This window comes from Cydia strobilella, chromosome Z (assembly GCF_947568885.1).
Source record: "Cydia strobilella chromosome Z, ilCydStro3.1, whole genome shotgun sequence".
Classification (NCBI taxonomy): Eukaryota; Metazoa; Arthropoda; class Insecta; order Lepidoptera; family Tortricidae; genus Cydia; species Cydia strobilella.
Window position 1 is genome coordinate 51,271,416 of NC_086068.1, and position 14,701 is coordinate 51,286,116.

At 34.8% G+C, this 14,701-nt stretch overlaps 1 protein-coding gene across 1 annotated transcript; it reads right to left on the reverse strand.

Annotated features, from left to right (window-relative positions):
• Positions 1-925: 925 nt before the first annotated feature.
• Positions 926-11,732, reverse strand: LOC134753971 (1-acyl-sn-glycerol-3-phosphate acyltransferase alpha-like). Its single transcript, XM_063690010.1, has 5 exons — positions 11,468-11,732; positions 6,691-6,824; positions 3,572-3,753; positions 1,319-1,487; positions 926-1,242 (listed from the first exon to the last, which is right to left on the reverse strand). Exons 1-5 carry the CDS (start codon positions 11,656-11,658, stop codon positions 1,070-1,072), a joined length of 849 nt encoding a protein of 282 aa, XP_063546080.1. The 5' UTR covers positions 11,659-11,732; the 3' UTR covers positions 926-1,069.
• Between the last annotated feature and the right edge of the window lie 2,969 nt (positions 11,733-14,701).

The window sequence follows — 14,701 nt, forward strand, 5'->3', positions numbered from 1 at the left end:
AAACATAGGTTTTAAAAATAACCGTTACCACAGGTCTACTACTATCTCAGTCGGTTAATAAAGAAGTTGCGCGATGATATTCTAGTGGAAAGTAGACTTATATTGACCGGGATATAGACCGTGATTACCTTTTGTATTGTTTTTGAGGTCCCGATATTTCGACGCAGTTACATGCATCTTGTTCACGGGTAAACTGAAGATAGCGGGTGGGTGTCAACGTTCACGGATCACGGTCTATATCCCGGTCAATATAAGTCTAGTGAAACTAACTGTGAATCATTCAAAACTGCTAGTGGAAAGTAGCCGAGTTTTAGGACTATAACTAGTTATATGTATATTCATTTTTAATTACGTACCCAAAAACAAATCGGCTTGATGCAGCCAAGACTTCTACCGGTCCGTAGCTGACCATAATAAACTTCTTACCAACCGCCTCAGTTAAACTACCTACCGTTTAACCGTATAAGTCTGCTCACCTATATGTAGTATAAACTACTATAATCTAATTTCGTTACAACGATGTTACCATCCAGGGTTCAATATTTTACACTCTCTCGATACAATCATATTTTTATTTAATATAAATTATAAATCTCCATACTACACCACCTCCTTCAATTAACCAATAGTACACAAGTCAGTTTATGATCTAATAAATAGCTCACACAAATCAGTATACGGTATGCTGCTAACATCAATACATTTCTGTTGAGAACCCCTAGTGTAAATTTCATTCGATAGTGTGACGTGACTCACGTGACGTACGTTTGCGTTAAGTCTCATTTTGTATGGGATTATGAATAGCGCGCCAAACGAGACTTTTTGGAAACTCAAAATCCCATACAAAATGAGACGACGCAAACGCGTACGTCACGTGAGTCACGTCACACGTCATCTAATGAAATTTACACTACTAGGGGTACTGAACGCGGGTTAAGGCGATTAGTGTTCAATTGTCCTCTGAGACCCATTCCTGCAATTTGGACAGTCATTAGGTAGAATAATTTCTTGTGCTACCATATATTATAGACCTGAAGTGAACGTAGAATTACGTCTGATTAAGCCATTGTTATCCCGCTGTCGTGTGCTGGTAATTCTTCGGCAAATTGCCCAACACCTCAATAGCGAGCTGGTCATAAGTGGCCTCCATGGAATTCCGCACTTCCTCCATTAATCTGGGCAGGTCGTCTAAAGTCATGCCTTTGGTTGTAACAGGTTGTAGACATTGCATGACTATGTGACCTAAAAGCAATGAAACCGTTACATATAAATGTATCACATATTTTAAATAATAATCAGAATTAAGTTAATACTATACCTTTTTGAAATAGAGTTTTCTTCCTATTTATGAAATAATACGGAGAGAACACAACAGGAATTATAGGTACTTGTGCAGATATCGCCATTGTAAAGGCACCTTTCTTAAATGGTAGCATTTTAGTGTAGTCTTTGTTTCTGGTACCTTCCGGGAAGAGCCAAATTTTTACCTAAAATTTTTAAGTGTTTAAAGACTTAATGGTTTATTACTACATAAATAAAACAAGGTCGCTTTCTGCTGTCTGGATGGATGTCTGTCCCTATGTATGCTTAGATCTTTAAAACTACGCAACGGATTTTAATGCAGTTTTTTTTTTTAATAGATAGAGTGATTCAAGAGGAAGGTTTATATGTATAATACATCAGCATTGCACCAATGCACCCGTTCGAAACCAGGGCGGGTCGCTAGTGTAGATAAAGGAAAAAATAGGGGGGAAAGAACCACTTGACATGTTGTATCCGCTACTATTTTGTTGTCCTTACACAGGCCTCGGTACATGCCAAGTTTTATGCTTTTATTACGGTTGGGACTTTACTTTGAGTAATAAACGCGGAACTACAGCGATAATCAGATACTAGAAGATATAAAAATAATAACAATAACACAGTGGCAGCCCTTAATTAACTCCTGTAGCTAATACCAAATGTAGGCAGTATTTACAGCAGACACGTAAATAATATTTACATGTAAACTTAAACGGTTAGACCGAGGTAAAGCTAACCACTTAAATATTGGTAAAAGATCTGCATGTTATATGTTATGGAATAAGCATGTAGACAAGACAAGTACCTGGTTCCGAAAAATACAATGTTTCAGCACTGTCAGCGACACTCATAAATTTTAACATAAATAATTGCATTTTAATAGCTACTTTAAGACTCGCGCGAAAACGCTCGTTAGTGTCATGGCGTCCGTTTGTGACGTCACGGGTTTGTAAACATTGCAGTAATGTAGGAAAGAAACATAAAAGGAAACGAACTGGTTATTTGTCAATGGGGTTGGCTGGTCGAAGTATTTAGCAGATGGCGCCAGCATAGCTTGCCCTGTCAATCCCTAGAATTGTGACAATTTTTTTTTTAATGGAATTTTATGCCCTGGATGCCAGCCCTTTAAGCCAAATCTCTTAGAAAAAGTGGCAAGGTATGATGGCGCCATCTATGCAATGCAAACTTTTGACAGTTGCCAACCCCATTTCAATTAATTTTTTTATCCTGATTGATTAATCCATACGTTCATTGATTGTAAAATGAAATATGTGCATAAACTGACAAAAATAGAGTAGGGGTAACAATAGTTATTAGTTTTACAAGTTGCAAAGTTGTTGTATAAATAGCAAGCGAAACAATCCAAAATTGAACCTCAAGCGTATCGAGTGGTTCGAAAAGTGGAATCTAAAGTGTTGCGAGGATTTCAAGGCACGAGGGTTACACAAACTTTGCCACCCAGTGAAACACGAAAAATTTCACCACACCAATTGATGCGAGGAAAATTCTAAATGTAAAATATCAAACAAAATAAAATAAAATCAAATGAAAATGAACGTTATTAAATATGTATCATCTAAAAATCAACATTTAAAAATCAATTCTACCAGCTAACATAAGGAAACGAATCAAAATTAGCATCAGATTACTTTGCCATACATGTGTATAAAATGAAACTTTCTCATCCGTTTTTGAACAATCAAGAGAGCCTTTACCAGCTGCTGTGGTGGAAAAATATAGCTACGAGTACATTCAAGATTTGAGTCATATTTGAGTTTCATCCTGTGTCAAAACTGTCAAATTATATTTTACAGTACATATGGTACTACTTACTCGCACTAGTGCGTAAAAGAGCACTTTTCGTGCATATGTCGAAAGTTTAAAGGGCCATATGTACTGTAAAACGTTGTACGATACACGTGGGAATAGGTAATTCGCAACTCGTGTCGATTTAAAACACTCCTTTTAATAATTAAACTTATTTGCCATGATATGTTTTTTTAATTACTCGCACAATGCATAGTAAAACATTGTATGATACACGTGCGTAAAGATGATTTCCGCACTTGTTTCATAAATAGCTATTTCATAACAGTCGCAGCATAGAGGTAATAAACGTTAAATTGCAATAGACGATTGTGACAGACTCTTGAAACGTTGATAGTCTCTAGTTAGGTTTAATTCTAAATAATACAGGAAAGTAAAGTGCTGTTAGAATTACAAATACTAGTTGGTCTTAATTTACGGTCAGTAAAAAAAGTCAGTTTACCTTCTGATTCACCATAACGTCGGATGTGATCTTCAGTTGGTCATATGATTTTTTTGCGTTACTGCGGTCTATGAAGACCACCCCGGCAAGGTATGCCGCTAATCCAAACGGCCACACATAAAATATTTCTTTTTTGGCTATAGCTGTCATTTTACCTACTACCTCCCACACATTGAATAAGCCTGTAACAATTAACAAATACAGTACAAATGCTTTAAATAATAATAAAAGTCGGCATCCTCATCACCTTTCAGTTGTGCCCAGTGGTGACAGTGGTTTTTTTTTGTCCTATTTGTACAGCTGGGGACAAATGTTTAGGGTTTAGTTGAAACCAAAAACATGGCTTAGGTATACAAAATGTACGAGGAGTAAACTGATTTTTTTAAGAATAGAGAAAACTGTAGTACTTAGGCTGTCACTCTTTGTTTTAATGCGTGCTTTAAGAGGCAACAGGAGTGCTCATTTCTCCATGCAAACGTACTCGACTGTTTCCTCCGTGGTTTTTGAAGCTAGAGTAATGTTTTTTTTTTTCAACACAGATTATAATATTAGTAGAGATTGATAAGGTTAAGGTAATTGAATTAAGATTAGTTTTTTTGCATAAATATTCGTGCAAGATTTTTTTGACTATAGTGTCATAGGAATATTTAGGGGTATCAGAACCAGATGATAAGTATGTAACTTATTGTTAGTATTTTTACTAACCGCAAAAGGGGTTAAAATATATATATATGACATCTTTACACAGATTGACTAAGTCCCACGGTAAGCCCAAGGAGGCTTGTGTTATGGATACTCAGACAACTATATATATAATACATAAATACTTAAATACATAGAAAACACCCACGACTCAGGAACAAGTATCTGTGCTCATCACACAAATAAATGCCCTTACCGGGATTCGAACCCAGGACCATCGGCTTCACAGGCAGGGTCACTACCCACTAGGCCAGACCGGTCGTTCGAAAAAGAGGATGAAAGTTTGTATGGGGTTCAAGTTTTAGTTTAAGCTAGGAATTTGAAACTTCGGGAAAAGATATATTATTAAAACACAAGAAAAATAATTTCAGCGTTTTTAAAAAATTCATCCACTAAGGTGGTGAAAAAGGGGTTGAAAGTTTGTATATGGACCAAAAAAATTTTCAAGTGCGGGACTTGAATCTTTGTATATGGGCACATTATTATAATATAGGAAAAATAGTTTCTGCGTTTATTTTATTCATCCCCTAAGAGGGTTAAAAAGGGGTTGAAAGTTTGAATCCATTACAAATGCTTTGAAACTTCTTGGAAAGGCATAATAGCCGATTACAAAAAAGGAATTCGGCGTTTTTGGAAATTCAACCCCTAAGTGGGTTAAAAAGGGGATGAAAGTTGGTGTTGGGGTTCAAATTTTATTTTAAGCTAGGAACTTGAAACTTTGCAAAAAGGTATTATATTAAAAAAACAAGAAAATTATTTTCAGCGTTTTTAAAAATTCATCCCCCAATCTGGTGAAAAGGGGGTTGAAAGTTTGTATGGAGATCAAATATTTTTCTGAGTGCGGGACTTGAATCTTTGTATAAGGGCATATTAGTAGAATACAAGAAAAGCCATTTCAGCGATTTTGTAAATTCATCCCCTAAGGTGGTGAAAAAGGGGTTGAAAGTTTGTATGAAATTCAAATATTTTTTAAAGTGCGGGACTTGAAACTGTATATTATTAGAATACAGGAAAAGTAATTTCAGCATTTTTTTAAATTCATCCCCTAACAGGATTATAAAGGGGTTGAAAGTTTGTAGGGGTCCTAATTTTATTTTAAACTAGGTACTTGAAACTTCGTAGAAAGATATTTAATGAAAAGAGAAAATGACTAATTTCAGCATTTTTGAAAATTCATAAAGCCCCCAAGCTTGTAAAAAATGGGTTGAAAATTTGTATGGAGATCAAACCTTTTTTTGAGTGCGGCACTTCAATCTTTGTATAAAGGCATATTATTAGAATACAAGAAAAGTAATATAAGCGTTTTTAAATATTGGGCTTGAAAGTTTGAATCTATTACAAATGCTTCGAAACTTATTAGAAAGGCATTGTATAAGATAACAAAAAAAGTTATTTCAACGTTCTTAGAAATTCAACCTATAAGGGGGTTAAAAAGGGGATGTAGTTAAGTTTATATGTGGCACAAGTTTTCTTTTAATGTAGGAGCTTGAAACTTGGTAAAAGGGCATTATATTAAAATAGACGAAAACTGATTTCACCGTTTTTGAAGTTTGTATTAATAAAGTTTGCATCGGGAGCGAACATTTTTTCTTAAATAAGTAGTAGACTTGAAAATCTTAAAAAAAGAGGGGTGAGTGGGTATCAAGAACAATTTTTTAACAAGCTTTTGTTAGGTCGACCTGTATGTAACTAACTATGTAATGGAATCTAAGGTAACTAATGTAACCATCTTCCAAGGATCGTAGCGTCATGAAAATTGGCAGCTGTATGTAGTTCTGATGACAATACAATAATATGGTACTGTCGAGTTGATCTGATGATGGAGCCGGAAGGTATGAACTGGAACTTCATGATGGAATCAACTAACTATGTAATGGAATCTAAAGTAACTAATTTAACCATCTTCCCCGTTTCCGATGAAGCTGAAAATTTGCATACGCATGTAAGTCGGGTGACAATGCAATATTATGGTACCAACGAGCTGGTCTGATGCTGTAGACAGGAGGTGGTCATAGGAACTCTGTGATAAAACAACGCAACCTAATTGTGTTTAGGGTTTTTAGAATTGTCTCGATGAGTATTAGTTGCCTGTGGAAAAAAAGTACAGTCAAATTTCATGCATTGTATATAGGTAATTATTAACCAATGATTAACCGTCCCTACTGATATCTTTTGCTGCATAATGTTCTATGCTCATGTAAAAGACTTATATAGCCACAACTGACAAATCCACGCATACGAAGTCGCGGGAAACAGCTAGTAGCACTATAAATAACTTAGAAATGTCAATTTGGGTCAACCCAATGAACAAAATATGTATATACAAAATGAATAAAAACATCTTGCCACTTTGTTGACATGCAAATACAGGAAGAAATCTAATTCTTTAAGGGTTTCAATGCATAGTATATTCTTACCAAGGATGTCAAAAGCAGACTGATGATTAGAAACTATCACAGCTCCGCGGTCTTCGGTTAGGATCTCTCCGTTCCGGAGTTCCCACTTTATGTCTAATACCTTCGTTATATGCTTTAGTATATTGGCGGATAACCTGAAAAGTAATTATTAATTACCTACTTGTAATTATATAAATGATGTGCCTTTAACACAATATCTTATAATTACTAATTACAATATTATGTTTAAGGCTCTACATTTGCTGGCGCCATAGGGAATGTTATAAAAGGAGATATTGGTTTATCACCAGCATTTGCCTATACAATAGACAAAGGAATATAATGAGTGGTGCAAAATATTATTGACTTATTTTTGACAGCTCAACTAGATGGCGTTGTACGTGTGCTGCCTTGTAAATTATTCGGAAACTGGATTATCAAGCGCTAAGTATTAAAAAAAACGTAGTGTGGCCCGTGTAAGCTATCAAGTTCAGCTATTTACCAAGAACAAAAACGTTAAATTTTATTTGCCTTACCGCTGACGGGGCAGTCAAAATTAACGTTTCGAAAGTTGTAAATATCAGTATCTACTTAAAATTACAGCTTTCATCAGTTTCTTTGTCGAATAGTTTACTTTTTTTCATTTTACGTATTCGGTTATTTACGTGTGTGATACGTTTATTTAAAATTATCCTCTTCCTATCATAGTCCCGGTATTTTCCACAACCACCAAAAAAAAAATATATACCCTCATATATTCCTATTACTAACCAATTAAATCTAAACCTTAGGTTAAGACCATTAGGGTCGATTCTTAGTTTTATTCTTGTATTTAATTTTAGTTCACATGAAAATGCAGTTGCTTATTGTTAAACATTATCATAAGTGCTTGCTTATTGCGTTATTTGTAAATAATTACTTTAAGTTAGCTATTTATAAGTTGTCTTATAAGTGAAATTTCTGTAATTTCTTAGACAATAAATTTCTTTAAACCGAACCACGGCTCGTGAGAGATCGGGGTCGGCAACAAATAATTTCAAACGTTTATCGATTGAATTGCAATTCATTTAAAACATATAATATTCGCGATTCCTATACAAAAAAATAGACAGCGCATACCCTTTCCTACATCCAACGCTCTTCGTATATGGTATGGTAAACTATACATCCCTTGAAGTCCGAATACTTAATTAAATATTTTTTCCATATAATACGCGGTCAATTAACAAACTCCCAGCTGTTAGCACAAATACCGTTGCGCGTTCCCCGTAGCACTATTAGCACGTAAGGTTTATCTGTAAGTGCTGGGGCCCGTTTATCAAAAGCTTGTAGCTTGTAATACAAGTGGAAGTCCCTTTTTGACAGTTTTTGTTAGATAGGGACTTCCACGTGTATTACAAGCTACAAGCTTTTGATAAACGGGCCCCTGATATGTATAATAATAATAAACAAGTAATAAACAAATATTATCAATTGTCACTAAATTATTGTTAGTCTGTGCGGAAACAGAAGCGTCGTAGGATTTGAGGGCGCGCCGTTGCTATTTTACGGATTTTGCTATACTGACAACACTGTGACGTAATTATAGTACGACACTAATGGTCATGATACTTGAATCCTTTTGTTCCGGCTTTTTGCCACAGGTCACTAAAGGGAGCCCGGTGTCGGCTCGGCGACCTTATCCTATGAATTACCACAGGCACTAGTGACTGCCATTTTACCTTCTACCCAAAGGTTAAAACCAACTTGTTTTTATATCTCAGATACTACAGTGACAGTTCGATGGAAAATACATGCCCATACCAATTGTCGTATTAGTACAAAATTAGATAGGTTCTAATTTACTCCAATCTGCCCGTCCAGTACAGTTATTTTAGCACAAACCTGGATAGGTAGATTGGGTAGGTAATCAAACTGTAATTTTAGTATCTGGGACATAAAAACATTGAATAGGTTGGTCTTATTGGGATTATTCGAGTCACTGCAAAATATAGTTTGTCAAGGGACTGTCTCATTTCGGGTGTAGACCGAGAGAGTCATACTGTCTTTGTCTTGCACTGGTGCCGGCACCCAGAAGAAGGGGATGAGTACCTATAGTTTTTTTGTTCTTATTTACTGACAAGATTTGCTTGACCAACTTTATGAAATAATATTTCATAACTAAAAATAAGGAAATATTTAGAATCAAAAACTTTTATTTAAATCGAAGTATGAGGGCTTACCGCGAACACCGAAGTTCGCAAATTGCGGGCATCTTTCTCTGTCACTCTAATTACGCCTTGATTGGAGTAAAAGAACTGCGGGAACTTCGGTGTTCGCGGTAGGCCCTCTGAATCAACATATTCAACGTAACTTATGATTGAGCTAGCTTCAGAATAACCAGACGAGACACTCATCAAACTGTCTTCTTCTAAACTGGATGTGCTTGAATCTGACATGTGGATTACAAATTATGGCATATCATCTAATAAAATTGTCTTTTATTCGAGATACCGTAGGTACTTTTACTCAGTCCTGAAAATAAATTAAGTATACAAATATTAAATATGACTAAAATGGTAAAGTATCAAAACTATTTGTCAGTTATTTTAAGATCACGAATGATCTTCATTATTTACGTAAATTAATATATTTTATTTTAATGAATATATTTACCGATTATGTACCGGAGACTAATTACTTAGGGGGACTATTAAATAGGTAATTATTTTATATTAAATACAACATAAATACCCGTCATAGCCGAAGCACGTTGTGTGACCTTTTGTAAGTCGATATACTCGGTTTTTAGCCGGTTTCTTCCCGCTGACAAAACTGAACAATATTAAATATAATTTCCCTTGTAGTTTTATGTACGGATTTATCCCGTTTTGATAATATTTTATGCATAAAACTTGCAGTTTTGTAAATAAAAATACACATTGTTGAAGTATGTTTACTTTTTACAAGACAGGTGTCAAAGGTTTGATTGCCATATAAAATTGATAATGTTAGTTCCCGTTTCTGCCACGACGCTTTTCTTTCCGAACAGACTCTATAACACCATAGAGTAACTTATACTAGAGCGGTACTGTCATAGTAAATTTTGTAACCCCAGTAAATTCACTGCCATCTTTCGACACACTTTAAAACTAAAAAAAAATATTTATAAAAATACGATAAAATGTATTTAAATATGGATAAATGATTTTTTTATTTGCATTAATTATTTTTATATGATTTTGACCCATGTTCTTTCACTGGTATGCGTTAAAATTATAAATAACAAACGAAACAGTCAACGCCCTCTATACGAGTGTAGGCCAAAACTAGTGGCGCCATCTGATCGAGAATCAAATTTTCGTGATTTTCGAGGCACGTTTTTTCCTTAGACTGTATCCATCTATTACGGAGTTATATCTATCTTTGATAACACTTATAACTTATAACGAAATTATCTACTTGGTGGTATCTCGTATTTAAGAAAAAATAAGATGATCCGGTTCTTGGCCTTGCCTATTACTTGCTTACGTTCAAAATTTCATACCTTTATTAGTGTGAATGGGTTAAAATGTTGCGTTCATGTTCGCTAGTACCATAAACAAAACGGCAAGTTAATATTAAGAATAAGAAAGATAAACAATAATAAAAATAGCAATGGTAGGTACTTATTATTAAGCGCAGATACCTTTAAGCGTAAGAAGTAGCGTTGCCAGCAAAGAAAGTGTTTTTTTTTCTATGTTATTTCATTGTCATTTGATAACCTAAGTGACATAAATTTGTCTTAAGACCACTACACTTCAAAATACGGGCATTAGGTATTAAAGTAATTGTTCAACTAAATACTTAGGGGAAGGTATGGAGGATTCGTATACCGGGAGGCTTCGTACAGTGGTCATATCTTGACTAACCAACCTGCTGAAGCGTTCATATTTATATATATACGAGACTGCCACCTATATGCATTGGCTACGCACCAAAAATTATGGTAGTGCGGTAATAGACTTTGCCAGAAAGAGTCCATATGCTTTGGCTACCCGGAAGAAATTTTTGGTTCTCCTTTGAATGCATCTGTCTTCAATAAGTTTTAATGGAATTAGAAAAAAATACTTTAGCTTAGTTTAAAAAATAAATTAAAATTTGTTATGTAAATAATAGTTGACTCTGTTTTGGAAATGAAATGGAGCAATGTACGTTTTTTAATGTCTAAGTTCTATTCTAAAGGCGTTAGAACAGACCCCAAATTAAAACAGTTTCTATACTAAATTGTTGGCATGTTTAAGCATTTTACGTCAAAAATGTGACAGTTACGTAGGAAGTGGCGCCCTCATTTATTTTCTACAATTTCTTGTCGGACTATATGTAGAGAATGCGTTGCTTAAAATAGTATACTTAATCTAGAAAATTACATTAACTCTTCAGCTCCTAGCCATAAAACGTTCTGAAGCTTTAAATTTAGATTTTGGATTGTCGCTACTGAACGATATCGAGAGAATGAGAAGCGAAAGGACAAACAAAAATAACAAAATAACATTTTGTGCGGTACCCAACTAACAGGAATAATAGTAATAACTTTGTTAAAAAACAAGTCTTATTAAAACCAAATAAATTCATGTGCAGTCATATAGATATTATAGATTGTAAAAACTACAAATATTTTTAATATTCTTACAATGTAATCGAAACATTCAATCAGTTTATTAATAATAATAATAATTATAAAAATATATATTACGTCTTATAGTAGGTACTTATAACTCGCTTTCTTTTAACGAAGTTGAAATGGCATGAACCTAGGCAATATATGTATATTACTCACTTTGCATTTCTCACATTTTTCGGGCTCAACAAGAAGTACGGCCAAATTACACATGCCAGTAGAGAACTTGTTACGTAGAAAAAAGCGAAATAGGAATAAAACTGAATTTTATTCGGTTTTGCTGATATAATTTTTCTCACAAACAAAGTTACCATACATATTGTAACAAATAACACAATTTTGTCCCACATTGTGCCAGACCACTCCACACGCACACTATTTGGTTTCCGCGCTGTTTAGTAATGAGGATAATATTATCTGTATTTATTTAATTTCCACACAATTACGAAATAACATAAGATCAAGATATGTAGTTGTCAAAGGCGGAACCACAATCAACCTTGCACTGCCAATCTTTATCTATAAAATAATACCTACATATCGATTCGAAGAAAAGCTAGACGTATGTTTTACTAAATAGAAAATGACAATAACAACGCAGTTCAAGGCTATAATAATTATTCACCTGTATCTGATTGTGGAGCTTCACGGGTTCTTCATTCTGACATGCCTGACTAATGTATTCATTGGCGATGTTGGTGGAGACCAAAGACCTATATAATTAAATCTTTGGTGGAGACGAATACTTGGCCATTTCCCTAAAACCATAAAAAGTTGACCGAGACGATCTACGACTCCTTGACGTACGTACGTACGTACGTACCTTATAATATAAACTGAAATAAATAAAAAAACTGTTAGAATGTCGAACCACAGTGTTCTACCTTAGGGCTGGCTAGGGGGCGCCATAAGCCTTCAGTAAGAAATGCATATCATCATCATCATGTCAGCCGATAGACGTCCACTGCTGGACATACGCCTCCCCCAAAGCTCGCCACTCCGACCGATCCTGTGCCGCTCGCAACCACCGAATTCCCATATTTGATTATATTTATAATATATATTTATATTTCATATTTCATTTCAATATATGAAATGCATATACTGGGGAAAATTCGACCTATGCCGCCGTGACTCCGTGATAGCAGGTTGTTCGATTGGTTCGATTCTTCGAGGCCTCGGTCACTTTTTATTATAATTTAATATCTAGGAGACCGAGCTCTGCTCGGAAAACATATAAAAACTCAAAAATGCGCGTTTTCCCAGAGATAAGACCTAGCTAGATCGATGTTTCGCCGCCGAAAACCCCCATATAGCAAATTTCATCGAAATCGTTAGAGCCGTTTCTGAGATCCCCGAAATATATAAATGAAGAAGAATTGCTCGTTTAAAGTTATAAGATATTCTACTTGAAATAAAAACTAATTAAAATATTTTCTGATAATGATTATTTGTTCTAATACTTCTAATATTTACCTTCGATCATTGCCTTGTATATTCATACAATTTTGTATAGATAATTAAGTAGGTATATTTTTAGTCCCCTGGACGTGCGTTAAAATACTTCTGTTATGAGATAATAACAAACAATTTCATTTATCATGTTTGCTTTCTTGCATTATAATAGAAATGTAATGAAATTTTGCTAAATTAAATTAAAAAAGTAAAGGTACCTACAAACACAGTACAAACATGATTGGAAAGATTTCGATGAAGTACTCAGTAAACACGCACCTACACTAAAATTGTAACTGTAACTCCTGAGTTGTAATATGGATTCACGTGCTGGCTTTTGCAATATTTCCGCGCAATTTGCCTAGCTTTTGAGTTTACGTGTGTGAGTATATGTACTTCGTGATCGTTGGCTCATCTACCAGTCTAATGTAGTGAATGCGCACAGGCACAGGTTGCGTCTTGAAGTTGGAGCTTATTATTTATATTGTTTTGAAGCTATGTAGTTAAAATTTTGTCGCTGAGTTGGTGTCATAAAATCATCAGTATCTCAGACATTGATATTAAACTAAGATAACGTTTATCATAATACCCTGACGATACGACTATTACATCAAAGTTATATTTAAAAACCAAAAACACGGCACCAAAACTATTTTTTTTGTAAATAAATAGTTTTTCTTTAACAATTATTGTTAAAATTATGAAACTAGATAATAATATTAGGATTATACTTGATTAGTATTTACATCGATTGACATCAGTGTTGTCGAGTTGACCTTATCCGTTTAATGTGTAAACGTACGTACTCGAACTGATATCAATAATATACCTAGATAAAGTCAATTCTTAATTAAGACGCTAGTCGGCCAAATGCCCTTGAGCGCCTGGGCGGAGCTAAGCGCTCTGTACTTAAAACTCGGATCAGGGTGATGCGTCGCCATTGATGACGTCTTCTAAATCGTTAATTTCCATTGATAAGTTGTATTAGTTAATGACCCTTCACCTACCTAATACACGAACTTTTTTATACATAATGAGCTATATCAGAGTCTTTGTTATAAGTTCATAGCTTGTTATACTTAGATAATAGGTAGGTCTTTGTTGTTTGGCCAATCGGTCATAATCATAATTTACTAATTGCGTGTATTCTTTTCTTTATCTTGTGTGTTTATATTATTATAAACACAAACGCAATGTACCTATACAGTCTTTCTATTACCCGACTATGGCGAAGCAAATGGAGGGTTAATGATTTGAGCCGGTGAGCATATGTATATATGAATATATACGAGTATGTATGTTCATCTGTTCCCTCATAACTTGTATGGTAAACAGTTAATGGAATTGGTAAATTTCAGCTTGCATCGAGTAAGGTACCTGCGGCTGTACGACGTCTTTCCTGCAGCTTGGACGATCGACCCATTCCTAAATCAGTACCCGCGTACCATGAGTCACGGACAGTGTCAAAACTGACATATTATACGCTAACGTCTACGTAATTTGCTTTCTATACATCTCGTTCGCACTAATATGCTAGTACGAGCGAGATGCATAGAAAGTAAGTAACGTTCTCGATAGCGTTTATATCAGTGCCAAACTGGTGGTAGCCACACAGCATACAGGCGACGATAACATAGTTTCAAACTATAGACCAATATCGATTCTCTCGTGATATACCAGTCTTAGAATCCCTTGTCTACCCTTACATGCAAACACATTTTAAACTTTATTTGACTGACCATCAGCACGAATTTTAGCATCTTTACCGGACTACTAAAGAGTGCTGTGGAATTAGGTAAACAGACAGACGTGATATACATATACTAACATCAGTAAAGCTTTGGATAGTCTGTCACTCAATACTAATAGTAGGAGATACGTTATAAGAAATATATACCCTCATATGATAGTTATTTGTGATAAGAAATAATAATTTTA